Source organism: Eschrichtius robustus, chromosome 4 (assembly GCF_028021215.1).
Source record: "Eschrichtius robustus isolate mEscRob2 chromosome 4, mEscRob2.pri, whole genome shotgun sequence".
In the NCBI taxonomy this organism is placed as follows: domain Eukaryota; kingdom Metazoa; phylum Chordata; class Mammalia; order Artiodactyla; family Eschrichtiidae; genus Eschrichtius; species Eschrichtius robustus.
In genome coordinates, this window is record NC_090827.1 from 150521516 (window position 1) to 150541068 (window position 19553).

Below are 19553 nucleotides of genomic sequence, written 5' to 3' on the forward strand. Positions count from 1 at the left end.
CACTTCCTGACCGCCACGATGAGTTGCCAGCATGTCTCGGAACTTACACCACGCGTTAAGGCATTCCTGTACAAACATGCTTCCCGCCCCCAACCCCGCCGAGACTGTAAATTATCTGAAGGCAGGAGCACGCTGTCAGCTAAAGCACATCCCCAGTGCACTTGCTACACAAGTGAAAAGCAGAGCATGTCCCATTTTCTTGGGTCCTCATCCTAAGCATATAATGATACTCTGAAAAACAGAAGGTGCAAGTCCAGGACCTGACTCCTAAGCAACCATCCAAGAGTTCCTATCCACGCCTGACACCCGGGCCTAGGGCCACCCACGTTCTCCCAAGCCTGTCCTTCCTCTGCCACCGTGAGAGCACATCAGCCAGACCCTGACCCCACTCCCAGCCTGCTGGCCTTGAAGACCAGCGCATCTGAGGAAGCAGACATCAGAGCACAGCCAAAGCCCGGGATGTCCGACTTTAAGCAGAAAGAAGAGGTTCCGAGAAACTGAGCTCGTCTTACGCTCAGGGGCGTAACATGAGAAGTTAGAACCTCTGCACTGGGAGGCCAGAAACAAGGCAGAGGAAATAGGAAGGCAGCAGGGAGGTGGCCAGGAAGAGAAGCCAGCACCTAGAGCTCTGACCAGGCCATGGCCCAAGCCCCCAAACACACACACCAGGCTAGCTGGACAGCAGTTACGGAAGCACGTCTCTCTCTGCAGCATGTGCCTTCATGTAAAACGACCATCTTCTTTGTTTGTTTGTTTGGGGTCATATTGTCCTCTCTCCCCTCCTCACCTGCTGGCAACCTGTGGTGACTTCTTTAGGTTTTCTGATTCTAAGGATCAGATTCAAGAACTGAAATATCAGAAAAAGCCTAGCCTGGTCCTGCCAGTGGGAATAAAAAAAAGCAGCAAGGATGTTGAGGCCTGGAGAGAAGCAAGTATAACTGAAAAAGTCCACCTCCAAACGTGTTGTGGGCCCATCACACCTGAGTGGTACCCACGCACTGCCAGGCGGAGAACAAGGTCAAATGGCTGTGGCCACTACAGCACTGCAGGGGTGGGGGGCGGGGCGGGGGGGGGTTGTGCACGTGGAGACGTGAAACGCAGGTGGAGGGAGAAGACCAGGCAACTCCCAATGGAGAAGCCAGAACCCTGTGTCTGCAGAGAAGCCGGCGCCCAAGCACAGAGAGCATGGCCCACAGATCCACAGGCCAGAAAGCGGGGAGCAGTGGGGCTCTGGCGTGCCCCTCGGCCTCTCTGGTTAAGGAAGCGGGAATCTCACTGTAGGAGCACGCTTACCACTCCGAGGCCCAGCAAGGGGCAGGACGACGCTAACCCGTCACACACGCCACGGCACTCGAGCCTCACACTCAGGCACACAAAACCATGTCCGGTTCCCTCCCATGGTTAAGGAGACTGAGGCTCGCAGAATGAAGTACATTTCCCAAAGCTGCTCAGCGAGTGGGCAGCAGAGGCCAGATCCAAGCGCAGGCCTCCTTCACTCCAGGACCTCCCTGTGCCCCACCTCCTTAACGCAGGAGTAAAGGGTGACCGTCTTCCCGAGGAAGCTGGACCCGTGACAGAAAAACGAAGGACAATTTCTTGGCCAATGTAAAGTGTGACCACTCTCCAGAGAAAGTCCTTGGGGAGACTCCAAAGAACAGTTTTAGTTTCCAAGATCCTAATAAGGAGGGAAATATTCAACTAACCTATGTTAGGTTGGAGTTCTTAGTTCATCTGGCCAGGTAAGTATTACTAGGAAGAGAACCTTCAAGGAAAATAAAAAGATGTAGCCTTATCTAAATTTCATGGGTGGAACTCAAAACAGTACGGGAAAAATCAGGAAAAACTGGAAAGATCCAATAAGCAGGGATTCCCTACAGAGAAGGGAACAAGACACATTTTCTCCTTAACCATTATCAAGAAATCATTTTTGGAGAAAGCATCAAGAACTATGTCAGAGAACCTTCCTTGGCACTGGTTAGCCTATGGTGGGAACAATATATAAGCTTAGACACAAAATTCAAAAGGCTCATTCACACACTCAAAGGTGACCTGGAAGAAGGTGCCCAGGGTGGTTGAGGATACAAACTAGGAGAATGGCAGAATGAGAAAAACAAGGATTGTTTTCCAACACCGTAAGAATTATGGAAGAAAGACTTTATCTTCAATGGCAGCAGAAAAAAAAAGGGAAAAGTGGATTAAAGCTACAGTGGTCTTGGGTACTAACTCTGCACCGGGAAACAGTAAGCGAAGAGGACAGGTGTCCCCCGCCCTCTCCTTATCTCACCTACCACCCAGGTAGCTCTGGCTTTCGGGCTTCATCAACCTTTTCTGGGAACTCCTATCTCTCCACTCACGTCACACCAACTCCAGCGAAGCTACCAGAGAAGGCACGTCTTTACCTGCAAACAGTACTGCCTGACCCAGGTCTTAGGAGACGAAGACACCAAAGGCGGATCCCACCCCCCGTCGCCCTGCCTTTCAAGGCCTCATGGTTTCTCAACAAAGTGATGCTTTCCCCAGGAGCACCCAGTGGCCACCATCAGCGCCCATCCCTGACCTATGCCCTGCGCAGGCACGAGGGCAAACCCGCTCCCTCTGATGGGGCAGGTGCAGCCGGCATGCTGGCACACAGCAGAGAGCCTCCAAACCACACACCATAAATGGAAACAGTGCAGACGACCTAAGGGACTTTGCTACTCAAAACAAAAGAACCCTAAGTTATGGTTTCTTCTCTTAGCTACAACGATCACAGCTCGTAGAACACCGTCCACAGGGCTCTTACTTTTATGACTTTGTTGAGGCACTCGTCAGCCACCATCCTGACATCTGACTCTGCGTCATCACTGCACAGCAGAAAAAGTTCCATAGCAATGCCCAGAAGTTTCTGAAATTCTGGAGAATTTCTAAGTAAAAAAAGAAGAGAGACTGTCACAGCCAAAAGGAACCTCAGAAGACATGACGACAAAACATAGTGAAGTTTCTGGTATCCTCTGTGGGATTCTGGAACAGAAAAAGGACATTACATAAAAATTAAGGCTAACAGTATACCAATATTGAGTCATTAATTGTGAAAACTGCACCACAGTAATGTAAGATGCTAATAATTTGGGTAACTGCATGTGGAGTTTATGGGAACACTCTATACTATCTTTGTAATTGTTCTGTAAATCGAAAACTATTCTAAAACTTAAGAATTTCTTAAAAATAGAAGTGTACTTGCAAGACAATCTCATTTTGTTTAAGTTTTAGTCAAAAAATCTTAAAAAGACACTGCTTTGTATGTACTTTAACTCAATTAAAAAAAAGAAAAAAAGACACGGCTTCAGATACTTAAATCTCAGATAGCCATCTGCCCTCTGCCAACAAGTTACTTCTACTCTTACAATATTCTCAGAACCTAGAAAATCAATATACCAATATAACTCCTTTACTCCTTTTTCATCTTGCTTTCAATATGTTCCAAACTCAACGTGATCATGGTCAGGCTGTGTTTTTGTTGCTCCATCAGTCTCAAGAACTGGAATCTAGGCGATGCTTGTAAATGATTTTTAAAAGTTTAACTGAGAGAGCCTGTCAGGCAGTTGTGATCCAGTTGGCTAAACACAGCCAAGAGAGAGAGACCCATGGCCATGTGCATGAAACTGACTTCACAGCACAGTGAAGGATGGCCCCGCAGTAATACAGCCCCTGGACAAAGCTGCTATTCTTGAAACATCTCAGTCTAGAGTTCTCTGAAATAAAGGGCCTCCTCCCCACTCTCTCTCTACCTCACAATTCCTACCAAGAGTCAGAAGAGCCAGGAGCCTAAGAGAAAGCAAAGAACCACATTAGCAGTGATTAACAAACAAGTACGAGCAAGAAAAAAAATGTGCCCCTCAGCAATATTTCAGACCTCATCTCTGTGGAATACAGCTGTGAATAAAGAGGAAAGGTCCCTGGGATGCTGGCACAGCATCCAGGCGCTGCCCAAAGTGGTGCTATGGAAATACAATGTGAGCTACAAGTGCAATTTTATACTTCCTAATAGACACAAAAGTAAAGAGAAACAGGTAAAATTAATTTTAATAATATATTTCATTTAACCCAATATATCCAAAACATTATTTTAACATGTAATCAATATGAAAAAATTACTGGGATATATAACAACCTTTTTTACAGCACATCCCAATTCAAACACAAAATTTTCGTCAGAAGTATTTTATTTGTATAGAGACTCCATAAAATTCACAGTTGAAAAAGTAGGTTTACTTAAATAAAACCTGGAGATCTAATGCACAGCTTAGTGATTATAGTCAACAATACTGTATTTTAAACTTCAAAGTTACTAAGAGACTAGATCTTAACTGTTCTCAACACAAAAAAAGAAATGATAATGATGTGACGTGATAAAGGTGTTAGCTAACACTACGGCTGTCATAGTGCATTATACAAATGTATCAAACCAACACGTGCACCTCAAACTCAGAGTCATATGCCAATTATATCTCAATTTTTAAAAAAGAAAAAAGTAGGTTTATATACCATTTCTAACCATGCTTAAAAGGTCTCCAATAACTAAATCAAATATTGATTTTTAAATTTTAATTTAATAAAATAGATATAGGGCTAATTAGGTTATTTCTTTTTGAGAGAGCTTTAGAAGTTCATCTTTCAAGAAACTGTCCATTTCATCTAAGTTACTGAAGTTCACAATATTCCTTTATTATCCTTTTAATATCGATACAACCTATATCGATAGTTTGGAGGGGCTAGAGGCGCCGACCCTCCACAAAGTCAAAAACCCGAGTATAAATTATCTGCAGTTCGGAAACCACAGATTCAACCAACCGCGCGTTGTGTAGTATTGCAGCATTTTTTGAAAAAAATCTGCATATAAGTGGACCCATGCAGTTCAAAACCATGTAGCTCAAAGGTCAACTGCATTTCCATTTCTGCTCTTGCACCCTTTGTGCTATGGCTGTCATATATTTCACTCCTACGTGTAAACCCCAAAATACATAGTTATTATCTTTTCTGTAAACAATCAATTATATTTTTGAAAGATTAAAAGTAAGAGGGGAAGTCTTATATTTACCCACTATAGTTACCATTTCCATTGCTCTCCAATCCTTTGTGTAGATCCAGACTTCTATCTGGTACCATCTTCCTTCTACCTGAAACACTTTCTTTATTATTTCTTAGAGTAGTTGCCTGCTGGACATAGATTATTTCAGCTTTTGCAAGTCTGAAAAAGTCTTTCTTTCACCTTTGTTTTTGAGAAAGAAGTTTCTACAGGGTACAGAATTCTAGGGGTTTTTTCCTTTCAGTACTTCACAGATGATGTTGCACGGACTTCTGGCACTTTTATTTCCAATGAGAAATCCACTGTCACTCTTACCTTGGTTCATTTTAGGTCTTTTTCATGTCTTATCTCTACTTAACATATTCAATCTTTTCTCTAGCTTCTTGAACTAGAAGAACAGTTATAGTTACTGTTTTAATGTTTCTGTGTACAAATTTTACCATCTGTGCAATTTCTGGGTCAGCTTCAATTGATTTTTTCCACTGTCAATCATGTTTTCCTGCTTCTTTGCATTCCTGATAATTTTTGACCAGATGCCAGACCTTGTAACTTTTATCTTGTTGGTGTTATATACTTTTGAATTCCGATAAATATTCTTGAACTTTGCTCTGGAATGCAATTAAGTTACTTTGAAAGAGTATGATCACCTTGGGTTTTGCTTTTAAGCTTTACTAGGCAGGATTGGAATGACATCTCAGCCTAGGGCTAAGTGAGCCCTGTTGCGAAGGCAAACCCTTCTGAGTAGCCCACCCAACGCCCCAGGAAGGATGGGGTTTTCCACTCTGGCTGGGGGGAACAGGAGCTCTTCCTGCACCTGAGTTTAGCACCTGTTCCCTCCAATCCCTTCAGGTGGTTCCACCCCCAGCCCCAGGGCACGGAGGGACCCCTGCAGGTCTCCCGGATCGCTCCGTGCAGCTCCCCCCTCTCTGGTATTCTCCCCAGTGGGCCCCAGCCACCCTGCCTCCTGAGGCCATCAGCTCTGTCTCCCCATCTCAGCAGCCACTGGGCTCTGCCTGGGTTTCCCCTCCTCACATCCTGGCTGGGAAACTCCCTCCAGGCAGTAACCTGGGGAAGTCATAAGGCTCATCGCAGTAGTTTTCCATTTTTCCAGAACTGCCTGATGCCCGGTGCCTTGAAAACCATTGTTACATATATTTTATCCATTATCAACTGCTTTAAGCAGGAAGGTAGATCCTGTCCTTGTCACTTAGCCAGAAGCAAAAATCTTTCATATTTTTTAAGTTTAATTTTTAACATATTACTAATATCTTTTCTGGTCACAAATATAAATATCTATAAATCACCTTCTTTAAAGTTAGCTAATATTCCTTTCTATAAACGTATCTTAATTTTTCAATTCTCCTGTGGGTAAGTCATTAAGATTATTTTTAATTTTCTAACGGAATGAATAGCACTGCACATCACTGTACACTTTCCTCAGGATAAACTCCTGAGGTGAAACAGTTAAGTCAAACAGATAGTGTTTGCCAAATTGCCTTTTAAAAAAGTTGTATCTGGGGGCTTCCCTGGTGGCGCAGTGGTTGAGAATCTGCCTGCTAATGCAGGGGACACGGGTTCGAGCCCTGGCCTGGGAAGATCCCACATGCCGCGGAGCAACTAAGCCCGTGAGCCACAACTACTGAGCCTGCGCGTCTGGAGCCTGTGCTCCGCAACAAGAGAGGCCGCGATAGTGAGAGGCCCATGCGATGAAGAGTGGCCCCAGCTTGCCACAACTAGAGAAAGCCCTCTCACAGAAACGAAGACCCAACACAGCCAAAAATAAATAAATAAATTTTAAAAAAGTAACAAATGTTCAAGTACAATTGGCGTCTTTAAAAAAAAAAAAAAAAGTTGTATCACCTCTGAAAAAATCCTGAATATTTTTTAACGTTTATCACTTTGACAGGTAAAAATGTTCTTATTTCTGTTTTAGTCTCATCCCACTGATCACTAATAAATGTGAGCATGCCTCCAGAGAAAGCACAAAGTAAGTGTTAGCCATTATGCTCACGGGCCCCATCTCATGTCTTCTTTTCCAAAAGGCCTATGCATAGCCTTTGCCTATTTTCCTATTAGGATGATAGTCTTTTTCTTCATGATTTATAATTGCTCTTTAATAGAAGCTATTAAACCTTTGATATATATGCAGTCAATACTTTCCCCAAGTTGCATTTATGTAATTTCCAGTTTAAAGTGGATTTTGACATACTGAACTATATTCCAGATAAAACAAATTTTTTCCTTTATACTGTTAGCATTCCACAGACTGAGAGTCAATGTTCTTTTTACAGTAATGATTTCACTTTTTTGTATTTAGGTAATTAATCTGGCATTTATGTTTGTTTGCAATGTGAAGAAGAAACATAATACCCCCCTAAATAGTCAAGTGGTTCATCATTTCCATACTAATACAAGATGCTATTTTTATCATAAATTCATACACACATACACTTGCCCGCTTTCTATTCTATACCTTCCTTAATGTCTAACAGCTATTTTAATTTCATGTACACCAGGTAGCACCATATTACTGATGGTTTCAGATTTTCTTTGCAACAGTGATGTATTCATTCTTGCAGATGAACAAGTTCAAAAACATCCCTACTAGAATTTTGATCAAGATCATTTTAAATTTATGGATTTAGAGAAAATTTAACTTTATGATAAAGAAATTTTCCCATGTAGAAAGGGAAGTAGTCATCTGTACCTTTCAGGAAAGTCAACAGCCGTCCTTATGTAGTTTCTGCACATCTCTTGTCAATTCCTTGAAATTTTATATGTTGGTGCTACTATGAATTGGATCTTGAACCATTACATTTTCTAACTGATTTATGCTAATATTTGGGAAATCTACAGATTCCTGTATACTTATTTTTACCCAACCACTTTATCAAGGTACACTTGCTTAGATGAGGGTTCCTAAGTATTCCCAAGAGGATACTTGTAAAAAAACAAATCTGCACACTCCACCTGAACAGAAAATATAAGTGTGCTGCGGAAAGAGGGCAGTGAGGTATCTTCGTTACTATATTTTTGACAAATCTTCCAGATGATTTTGATGTTCATGTATATTTAGGAACCAGTAGGACAGACCACCAAAATTGAGAGCTTAGGTAGACTAAGAGTCACAAAACACATTAAAGACTTCAGAAGCTGCCACTGAATAACCCCACTGGAGAGAAGGTCAGTGTATCACAGAAGCTGTAAGAATGTACCAGAGGTTAATTACACTCAGGAGAGATAACAGGAAATGCCAGCCATCAAGAAGATTTCATAAATCATTACATGCATATAAAATATCCACTTCAGCTCTACACTCCAAAATTCCTAAAAAGTATGCAGAGCATCTTAAAACAAACTTGTTCTTTGATCTGCCGGGACCAGAAACAACCTCTTTGGGTCCAAAAAATATCCTATTCATATGCTCCTGTGTAGAACAAGTAGTATAATGACTATCAGCATTACTCCATAAAAACATAATAGACATACGAATGTAAAAATTATTATCAGCTACTACTGTGATTTAAGATGGCAAACTGAACCACAAATCAGTCTTAACATATCTCAACATACTTTACTACCAATGTGTGAATCTAAGCCAACATCCCATCAATTCCATTGGGAATTGTCAAGAAACTAAGTATAATGCATGAAGCACTAAGACTGGAAGAGATCTATTTCCTGGGTCCGTAAGCTTTCAAAGTGAGGTGTTACTCCCTGAGACCCGGATGCTGGAGGTCAGGTGAGCACAGCAGTGCTACAGCAGCAGCAGGCACCAGGGGCCTGTCGGGCATTTACCGTCATTTCATACAAAAGTAATGACAGTTTGTAGGACAATGTGCATCATGACAGGATGTATTTCTGGCTCTCAGTAGCTAGAGAACACATGTATGTAGCTCTCAACAGTGTTTCACGGGTGTCGCTTCATCCCACAAGAACCCTTATAAATTGGGTTTACATTTCATAGATGAGGCAACAGTGGCTCCAAGAAGTTAAACTTATCTAAAACCACCTGGCTTATAAGGAGTGGAAATAGAATTCAAGCTTTTTTTTTCCCCTACTTTTATCTTAGTATTGTTTTCTAAGCTATGCTAACAATAGCATGCTAACTTAGAATTTTTATATTTTTATTTTCAGCACATATTCTCATTTGTCACTTCATTTCTTCCCATAATATTTCTACAAATTAGATAGAAACAGAAATCATCCACTGTCCTTCACAAACTGAATGAGTTCAACTAAAATGAAATATTCTATGTGAAATCGCTTTGAAAGTATGAAATACAAAAGCAAGATGCCACTGAAAATAAATGAATCACCAAATTTCTGTCAGTACTAAAATCAAGATTATTCTTCTCAGAGCTTTTTCTAACAGATTATAAAGAGCTCTTTCCAACAGGAGAGTAACATGAATGATTTATTCCAAAGGAAAGAAAAGCCAAGACAGAAGTACTTCACACATGCCCATGTGGGTAACCGAATTCTGAAATCATAAGTACATCTGTTTCCTACTCAGCCATTAGAAACAGGCTTAAGATATTTACCATCCACAGCTACGATGAACAACGGTCAGAAAAACCGACAGTCAAAAGTAAAGAGAATGAGGAGAATTTGCAAAGAAGCTACACAAAAGAAGGTGCTGCTAGTTCACCACAGAGGAGCAATCGAGCCAGGGAAGCAGACCTCCAGTCAGTGCCCACGATCCCACTGGTCCCAGAGCCTTACTGAGCAGGCAGCAGCCATGGGGGGAGCACGTGCACTCCCAGAGGGTCGGACAGGGGCAAAGTGCTGAAGAAAGGCAAACAAAAGACCACGATAGTGCATTTATGTCAAACCTAATCTCCCAATTCATCCCACCCCTCACCCATGTCCACACGTCCGTTATCTACATCTGCATCTCTATTCCTGCCCTGCAAGTAGGTTCATCTGTGCCATTTTTCTAGATTCCACATATATGCATTAATATACAATATTTGTTTTTCTCTTTCTGACTTACTTCACTCTGTATGACAGACCCTAGGTCCATCCACATCTCTACAAATGACCCAATTTCCTTCCTTTTTATGGCTGAGTAATATTCCATCACATATATATATATATACACGACATCTTCTTTATCCATTCGTCTGTTGATGGACATTTAGGTTGTTTCCATGTCCTGGCTATCGTAGATAGTGCTGCAATGAACACTGGGGTACCATGTGTAAAATAGATAGCTAGTGGGGGGACTTCCCTGGTAGTGCAGTGGTTAAGAATCCGCCTGCCAATGCAGGGGACACGGGTTCGATCGCTGGTCCAGAAGACCCCACATGCCACGGAGCAACTAAGCCCGTGCACCACAACTACTGAGCCCGCACACCACAACTACTGAAGCCCACGCACCCTATACAGCCCATGCTCTGCAACAAGAGAAGCCACCTCAATGAGAAGCCCGTGCATCGCAACCAAGAGTAGCCCCCACTCGCCACAGCTAGAGAAAGCCCACGCGCAGCAACGAATACCCAACACAGCCAAAAATAAATAGATAAATAAATAAATTTATTTTTTAAAAAATAGATAGCTAATGGGAACATGCTATAAAGCACAGGGAGCTCAGCTCGGTGCTCTGTGATGACCTAAATGAGTGGGATGGGGTGGGGAGGGAGGTCTGAGAAGGAGGGGATATGTGTATACATAGGGCTGATTCACTTCATTGTACAGCAGAAACTAACACAACACTGTAAAGCAATTATACTCCAATTAAAAAAAAAAAGACCACTATAATTGGACAGGCTCTTGTTGTTCCAAATACTGCAATAAGTAAAATATAAACATGTTCAATTATCATAATGGTTACAATGATACTATGTAAGATTACGGAAACATTACTCATTACAGTGTCTGGACATCCTCCGTATATGTAGCCAGAAGTATGGGGAAGGGGGTCCTGTAAAGGTTTTAAAACAATTGCGGAGACAAAGACTATTCTAGCCCATTAAGAATGAAAATATAGAAATTTTTAATTTTCACTAGGAAGTTCAAAGTGCAGTTACCTGAGAGACTGTGCCACTATGTTTTCACATATTGTCAGACAATGATTCACACGGTCTTTCTTGGTGGCTGAGAGTTCTTTCTTTCTGAAAGGAAAAACAAAGAGTGAAGGAAGTTTGCATGTGCTGTGTTATCCGCTCCATCCATTCCTACAAGGCGTTCACTCGTTCAGTAGTGCTGCCTGACTCCTAGAAGTAAACCAGCCACTCCTGCTGGGGGCAGGGCGGCTCTGAGGTCAGGGAGGAGGGGAGGAGCCTAGCCCAGGGTTCCCTACAGGGCAGGGCGCCATAGAAACGTCAAGGGGTGTTACTAACGCACCTGCCTTCTCTACTTTAGAGAGAAGGAGAAACTGCAGTGCAAACAGCGCTCACCCAAGATCACATGGATGAACGGAGTGTGCAATTCAATGAAACACAATGATATCAATAAAATACTCTACATACCAAGCTGCTGCCACTTCTCAAAGTCGTATTTACTGACTACAGTCAGCATACCACACAGACCTCACACTCTTAGGTGTAAAATAACGTTCAGACAATGGCTAACTGCTTCTATATCTCCAAACGGCTAGAAACAAGCCCCCTGCCCAGAGACTTTCTCAAAAGCCTCCTAGTAAGACTTCTCAGCCCCAAAAAAGGAGATAAACAGCCTGGTCAAGAAGATCAGATAAAAGGTGCTTGCTTCCCACCCAAACCTATGACTTGAGATGTCTCTGAGGTAGGCACCACAGAAATAAGGTAGAGAGGGTCAATCCAAAGAGGAAGCCAAAAAATAAATCAGGCTTGGTAACTACATCCAAAAAGAATCTGAGTGTTCGCAGGTCACCAGTACATGGTACTAACTAGAAACACCTAAACCAGAAGACTACTAAGCTTTGGAGGGAATTCTAGTACCAAAGAAATTTAAAAACTAACCAACAAACACCTCTATTTAATCCCTAATGCAACCTCAGTTTCCAACAAGTACACCTAAAGGAACAGGCTCTTACAATTATGCAAATCCACGAAAGACACACCCTCCAAAAGGCACTACAGATGTGGCCAGGGAAGAAAATGGACAAGAGCCTCCAAAGGGGAAAGTCAGGGTCCAAAAAGAAGGACAGACAGAGCCTGAATGAGAAGACAAGCCCAAGGCATGCAGAGAGGGGCTTCCCGATGACTGGCCAGTAAGAGTCCACCACCATATGGACTGGTGACTGTGTATGTCCCACTGGTCTCTTTCCTAAAAGAGACTCTTACTGATAAGCTATGTTGCAGACTGCTAGTCAGCCACCAAAATGCCATGCTTCCCTTCTCAGACACACGCCTCCTGGTTAGAAGCTCCACAGCCTAGCTTCCCTGCAGCCGGGGATAGACACGTGACTTAGTCCTCACAGATGAAATGGGAACAGAAGTAGTCGGTGGAGCTTCTGCCTTGCTGGCCCGCCCTGGGCATCCCCCTTCTAGTTCCCTCCGACCGGAACAAACATTCCTAACACCCAGTGTTTGATTATACAGATAAAGACCACAAGAAGGCTGCAGAGCAACAGGATGTAAGGAGCCTGAGTCCCAAGTGACCACAAGAGGCAGAGGCCCCTCACCACCCACCCTCATGAGTCACTCGCTTCAAAAACACTGTGATGGAAACAACCCAAATGTCCCAGTGGATGGATAAATGACACAGCCAAATGACGGAACACTGCTTGGCAGTAAAAAGCAGCAAACCACTGATTCACACAAGGATGAATCTCAATGTATCCGCTTCAAGATACATAAGGATAATTCCATTTATACCACGTTCTGGAAGACACAAAACCCGGGGAACATAAGGTGATCAGTAATTTCCAGGGGCCTGGCGGAGGAGGGGGGGAGTTGACAGCAAAGAGGTACGAGGCAGGGGGAATCTTTAGGAGGCGATGGCGCTGTTCTAAATCTTGATTGTGGTAGTAGTTACACAGCTTTATGCAACTGTCAAAATTCACTGATCTGTACATTAAAAAGGGTACATTTTACTATGTGTGTGTGTGTGTGTGTGTGTGTGTATGTGTGTGTGTGTGTGTATATAAATAAAATACCGCAATTTAAAGAAGAAAGCGCTATGAGAATTTAAATGCTCTCTTCTTTGAGCCACCACATTAAAGTCTCTATTACAGCAGCTCAGAGGTTACCTCGTTTAAGACAGCCATCAAGAAAATTAAAGAACACTGACCACTCCAAGCACGTTAGGAAGCAAACTAACTCACGTATCCACTACTCTTTTCCAAAGTGAGAATCTGCCAAAGGCCTTAAGTGAACTGAATTCATACAGCCAGTCTCCTAGCTATATAGGTAGTGGCCCCTCCCTGGGTAGCCTCCTACCGTGAGGTCTAAAATGATTCCTAGGGGGATGGTAAGCAGAAAAAGGTCGACAAACACTAAACTGAGTGGACCTCACTACTTAACGATGGTCAGAATAGAAAAGTGATAAATACAAATATGAGCTTCAAAAAGAACCTTGTCTCCCCCCTCATATGTGGAATAAACCACAAGAATATAGGTAACAATAAACAATACAGCTCTCTGGACCTGCCGCCTGACTTCCTTACGACCTACCGTGCTGTTCCCCCAAGCCAGAACTTGAGCAAAAGTTTATGAAACTAGCAGAAAGTCAAAGAGAAAATATCAATCTCACCCACCAAAATAAAAATACATTCTTCTGTTGTCTGTTTGGGTCTAGCCCCTCCTCCGAGCTCCATGTGGGGAAAGCCTGCCTTATTCACCCAGGACCCTGCCCTAGGCCCGGCCATCAGCCAGAACCTCCATCACACTCTTTGGTAGTAACTGTTCCTGCAATTTCCTCCCCAGGGATGACAGACTCACTAAGAGCAAGGGCCATATCGTGTCTCTCTCACTGGCACTCAGCACAGCACCTACACTGGAGAAGGTGTTTCAGACAGACGACAAAGGAATGGATAAGTAAGCGTTTGCTGTAGGAGAGTAGGTTACATACACGTTAAAACTGACTCAAAAGTTCTTAAGTCAGTCTTACAAACAGGATTCAGAAGATAAATGATAATTACTTTAAACTTGAGTTTGCAGAACCAAGAGATGGAAAGAAAAGTAGAAACAGCAAAACTTAAAAAAGAGAGAAACTGTAGGGCAACCCCACAGGCTTGAGTTCAAGCACTTCGTGGAGTCCGAGCTGCAGCGCTCAGCCCCTCTGGCTGTGACCAAGACATCAATCACGGCACATCTGATGACCCTGACTTTCACAACTTTACTGCCAGAAAGGGGGCAGCACAGGTTCTATCATGGTCAGCTACAAAGAAGCACATGTTTTAAGTTTCTCTTCCTAACTCATCCACAATCATTTTCCAGCAATCTAAACACTTTTGAGGGGGAAAAAAAAAATCTGCTGTAGTATATTTAAATTTTCATCTTTTCCACACTAAATAGATAGCCCTAAAATCCTAAGATTCTTCAGACAGACAGTCAAAGTCTTCAGTGGTTACTAGTCTTGCTATTAAAATTTAAACAATAATTACTAAGTACCTATTTTGGGTGAGGAGCATAAAAACAAAACCACCTGATTGCTACCAAAACACTTACCTTGTAAAATCTTCTCTTTTATCACACTGAAGAATACCCACATTTTAAAGTGTGAGGATCAGACTTTACCCTCAGACACCCCAACAAAGAGGCATTAACCAAAAATATCAGAAAACGAAAAAAACAACCCTTCCAACACTACCCACTGAAAGATGTCAGGGCAGCAATGTAGCGGCAAAAGTAACAAACACTCCCACCCAGTGCAAACACCAACCTGGCTTAACCAGGCCCAGTATAGTGTGGCCTCAGGCTACTTTCCTCCGTCAGGAAACCTGCAGGGGAACTCTGGCCACTGGAAATAACTCAGTCGTTTTGGTCACGCACCTTCAAACTCAGTTCTTGTACATGCCATGGTCCCTGCTTCAAATACCTCCTTCCCGTCTTATTTTGTCAATAAACCAACTTGGAAGTTTAAGAAAACTACAACTATTTCATTCCCCCATGGAATTTAAATTAGGCTGATGAACTAAGATGTCAAACTGACTTGTTCTGCAAGAAAAGTAAGTATGGAAATTAAGGTGAAAACGGAACTGCCTTGCTCCAGGCAGGAACTGGATGAGCAGGGTGAGAGCTGGATAAACAAGGTAAGAACAGGCCTGGTCCTTCAGCTGTTTTTGTAAACGTGCTTATTTTAACTCCACCTTCAAAATGAAAACTTGTCTTGCTATTTGGGGTCACAGGTACTGTCACATACACATTTCCGAGTCGGTGCCTACACACCCCACACGATGCGTAAAACTGAGGCCCAGAGGCTGCCCCGCCTGCAGGAGCAGGGCAGTAAATGGCCGGGCAGAGAGCCAGGTCTTCTGATTCCTCATCAGCTGCTCTTTAACTTTCACCAAGCACTGTACTAATGAGAGTGTTCCTAGAAGATCAGGACTCTTTTGGATCTTTTTTTTTTTTTTTAAGAAGGAATGGAACACCAAAGTCATTTTGGAATTATGTTTCATACATAATTTTAAAATAAAAGTACTGCTTAAGGGAATTCCCTGGCGGTCCAATGGTTAGGACTCGACACTTTCACTGCCAAGGGCAAGGGTTCAATCCCTGGTCAGGGAACTAGGAGCCCACAAGCCGCTCGACACGGCCGAAAAGAAAAAGTACTGTTTGATTAGGGGAAGCAAGGCCTACGATTTCCCCACCACACAGTCTATATCACAGAAAAGGGCTGTGAAAGCCTTTCTTACTAGTAATTTAACTGAGTACTGTAACAATTACTAATAGAAGAAGGTGCAATTCAAAATGCGATCTATGCTAAGTGAAAAAGGTCTGACACAAAAGGCCCCATGTGTATGATTCCGTTCACAAGAAATGTCCAGAACAGGCAAATCCATAGAGACAGAAATAAATTAGTGGTTGCCAGGGGCTGGGGGAGGGAAAATGGGGACTGACTGCTAATGGAGAGGGGCTTTCTTTTTGGGGTGATGAAATGTTCCAGAAATTAGACAGTAGTGATGGTTGCAGAACCTTGTGAATATATTACAAACCACTAAGTTGTACATTTTAAAATGGTGAATTTTATGATATGTAAATCATAATCTCAATTTTTTAAAAAATCTGTCTGCAAATCCCAGCAGCTCTTCCTCCCCAGAGGAAGGAATGTGAGCACTCCTCGCCACCAGCACTGCTGCTCCCAGCCTGGCACAAGCTGCCAGCACCTCTAGCTTATTTGATTACCTCAATCAGCTCTGATTACTTGAATAGCCTCTTTCATTCCTGCTCCCTGTCCACCAGGGTGGCCTTTTTTGTTAATTAAAGTTTTTAATGAGGCGGACCTCCCTGGTGGTCCAGTGGGTAAGACTCCACACTCCCAATGCAGGGGGCCCGGGTTCGATCCCTGGTCAGGGAACTAGATCCTGAATGCATGCCACAACTAAGAAGCCCGCATGCCACAACTAAAGATCTCACGTGCTGCAACTAAGATCTGGCACAGCCAAAAATAAATAAACAAATAAATATTTTTTGAAAATCTTTTTTAAAAAAAAGTTTTTAATGAGGTAATTGTAGATTCACATGCAACTGTAAGAAATATCAATAAAAGAAATCCAGTGTATACTTCACTCAGTTTCCCCCAATGCTAGCATTCTGCAAAACAATCACAGCCAGAACAGTGAGAAAATCCACTGATCTTTAGATTTCCAGTTTTACTTTTACTCATCTGTGCGGATGTGTGCATTTAGTTCTACACAATATCATCAGATGTGTAAGTTTGTGTATCCACCACTACAGTCAAAATAGGGAACACTGGGCTTCCCTGGTGGCGCAGTGGTTAAGAATCCGCCTGCCAATGCAGGGGACACGGGTTTGAGCCCTGGTCCGGGAAGATCCCACATGCCATGGAGCAACTAAGCCCGTGCGCCACAACTACTGAGTCTGCGCCCTAGAGCCTGCGAGCCACAACTACTGAAGCCCACGTGCCTGGAGCCCGTGCTCCGCAACAAGAGAAGCCACCGCAATGAGAAGCCCATGCACCGCAGCGAAGAGTAGCCCCCGCTCGCTACAACTAGAGAAAGCCCGCGTGCGGCAACGAAGACCCAACGCAGCCAAAAATAAATAAATAAAATAAATAAATTTATAAAAAAAAAAAGATAGGGAACACTTCCATCACCATGAGGATCCCTTGAGCTGCCCTTTGAGAACCACACCTACCTCCCTTGGCCCTCCATTCTGTACCTCCACCCACCCCTAACCCCGGCAACCACTCATCTATTCTCCACTCCTAGAACTGTGTCATTTCAAAAATGTTACATTAAGTAGAACCAGCCCCTATATAACCTTTTGGGATTGGCTGTTTTCACTAGCATAATTTCCTCAAGATTCATCTTAGTTGTTGCATGTATTATCAGGGGTTTGTTCCTTTTTATTGCTGAGCAGTTTAACCATTCACCTGCTGAAGGACATCTAAGCTGATTCTAGTTTTTGGCTACTATGAATAAAGTTGCTACAAACATTTGTGTACAGGTTTTTATGTGAACAGAAGTTTTCGCTTCTCCGGGATAAACACCCAAGAGTGCAACTGCCGGGTCATATAGTAACTATATGTTCAGTTCTACAAGAAACTGCTTGTTTTCCAGAGTAGCTGTCCATTGTACAGTCCCACCAGCGATGACTAAGTGACCCAGTCTCTTCCAAGCCAGCATTTGGTGTTGGCTTAGCATCGTAAGTTATATCACTTGTTTGACTACACAAGTAAGCATCTGGTCAGAGTAAAATCCAAAGTCCTTATATTGGGGTACAGGCCCTAAACGGCTACCCCTCATCTCCTCTTTCTGGCCTCCTTACTCCTCCTCCAACATGGAAAGCACTCCCGCTCATCTGTTCCCTCTACCTGGACCTCACCTCCTCTAGATACCCGCCCCCCTCCCCCTGCTCCAGCATCACCTTCTCAGTGCACTTCGCACCCTAAACAACACCACACAGCCCCCCTCCCCCTTATTCTGCTTTGTCTTTCTCCATAGTCTTTAACACCACTGGCTTTGTTCACTGCTGTGACCCAAGGGCCCAGAACAGGCCCCAGCACACACAGGCGCCCAGCTGAAAGGAGCCCTTCCAGGTCACCTAGTCCAGTCCCCACTGAAGTGCCCATTCCCAGTAGCTGGGAGCTCTTAATGCCACCACAGCTCCCTTGTCAGGGTTACACCCTACTTGACAGCTACACAAATGCTCCATGGCCCTAGGACAGAGAAATGATACTGCCTCAGCTACACCTGGACAGATGTAAGCAACGTAAGTCTTCCCTCCCAAATGCTGATGGAATTTTATATTATATTATATTATATTATATTATATTATATTATATTATATTATATTATATTATATCAACAGAAAAGTAGGTCCTGACCATCTACAGTGGAGCTTCTCAAGCTTTAATGTGCACATAAATTGCTCACAAACCTGCTTAAAACGCAGACTCTTGATTCAGTAGGTCTAAGGTAGGGCGAGATTCTGTACTTCTTATAAGCTCCCAAGTGATACCAAATTGCTGGCTGGCCCTGAGACCACACTCTGAGCAGCAAGGATCTATGGCATATCTCGTCTCTAACACATATTCTAGCACCCAAACTGATTCAAGTTAACACAACATTAAATAGTATCTTATACTGTGTTAATTTTTCCTTCTTGTTATCTGAATAAGACTTCCATTCCAAGGTAGTTTACTGAGTGGTTGGCTCACTTGCAGGGACCAGAGGTAATGGGGGTGGGGCCTCTGAAGGAGGAGAGAATATGAAAGTCAGGACACTGTAAGACCTTTGCCTTTACATCTCCATAAGTCCTCTTTTAAAAAGAAATTCTACAGTATTATATAGCAGTTAATAAGAATGATAGGTACTGCTATGAAACAATGCCTTTGATATACTAAGTGAAATAATATAGTGTGAGCTCATTCATGCAAAAAAAAAAAAAGGACTTGTATATGCATTAAAAAATCAGAGAAAACAAAAGAAACTTAACAATTATTATTTTTAGGGAATGAGACTAGGACAGCCAGGGAGGAAGGCTTTGCTTTCCATCTTCTGTGCTATTTGAAGATGTTGTTACAACGTATATGTGTAATTTTTTTTGAGCTAGTTAATAAAAAGCAACCAAAAAAGAAATGCTTCCCCAAAGTGGTCCTATCATATCTAATCTAGGGGTGGACAAACTACAGCCTACCTGTTTCGGCCAGTCTAAGAAGTGTTTTTACGTTTTTAAACGTTTGACCCCCCCCCCCCAAAAAAAATCAAAGAATAATATTTTATGACGTGAAAACGATACAAAATTCAAATTTCAACGTCCTTAATAAAATTTTATTGGAACAGAGGCACACATTCACTTACGGTTCACTGCTACTGTGCAGTGTGCCATTATAGCCGGACGTGGTTAGGGGTAACCCATACACGGGGTTTTTTTTT

General features: G+C 42.9%; 1 protein-coding gene across 5 annotated transcripts in view; it reads right to left on the reverse strand.

The window, feature by feature from the left end:
- HTT (huntingtin) overlaps positions 1-19553 on the reverse strand; it is a 146243-nt gene that overhangs the window by 111670 nt on the left and 15020 nt on the right. For all 5 annotated transcript variants that reach the window (XM_068543520.1, XM_068543518.1, XM_068543519.1 and 2 more), the window contains exons 2-3: positions 11098-11181; positions 2783-2903 (exon numbers count right to left, since the gene is read on the reverse strand). In XM_068543520.1, coding sequence (XP_068399621.1) covers positions 2783-2866 — 84 coding nt within the window. In that variant the 5' untranslated portion in view covers positions 2867-2903; positions 11098-11181. The remainder of the gene's footprint in view (positions 1-2782; positions 2904-11097; positions 11182-19553) is intronic.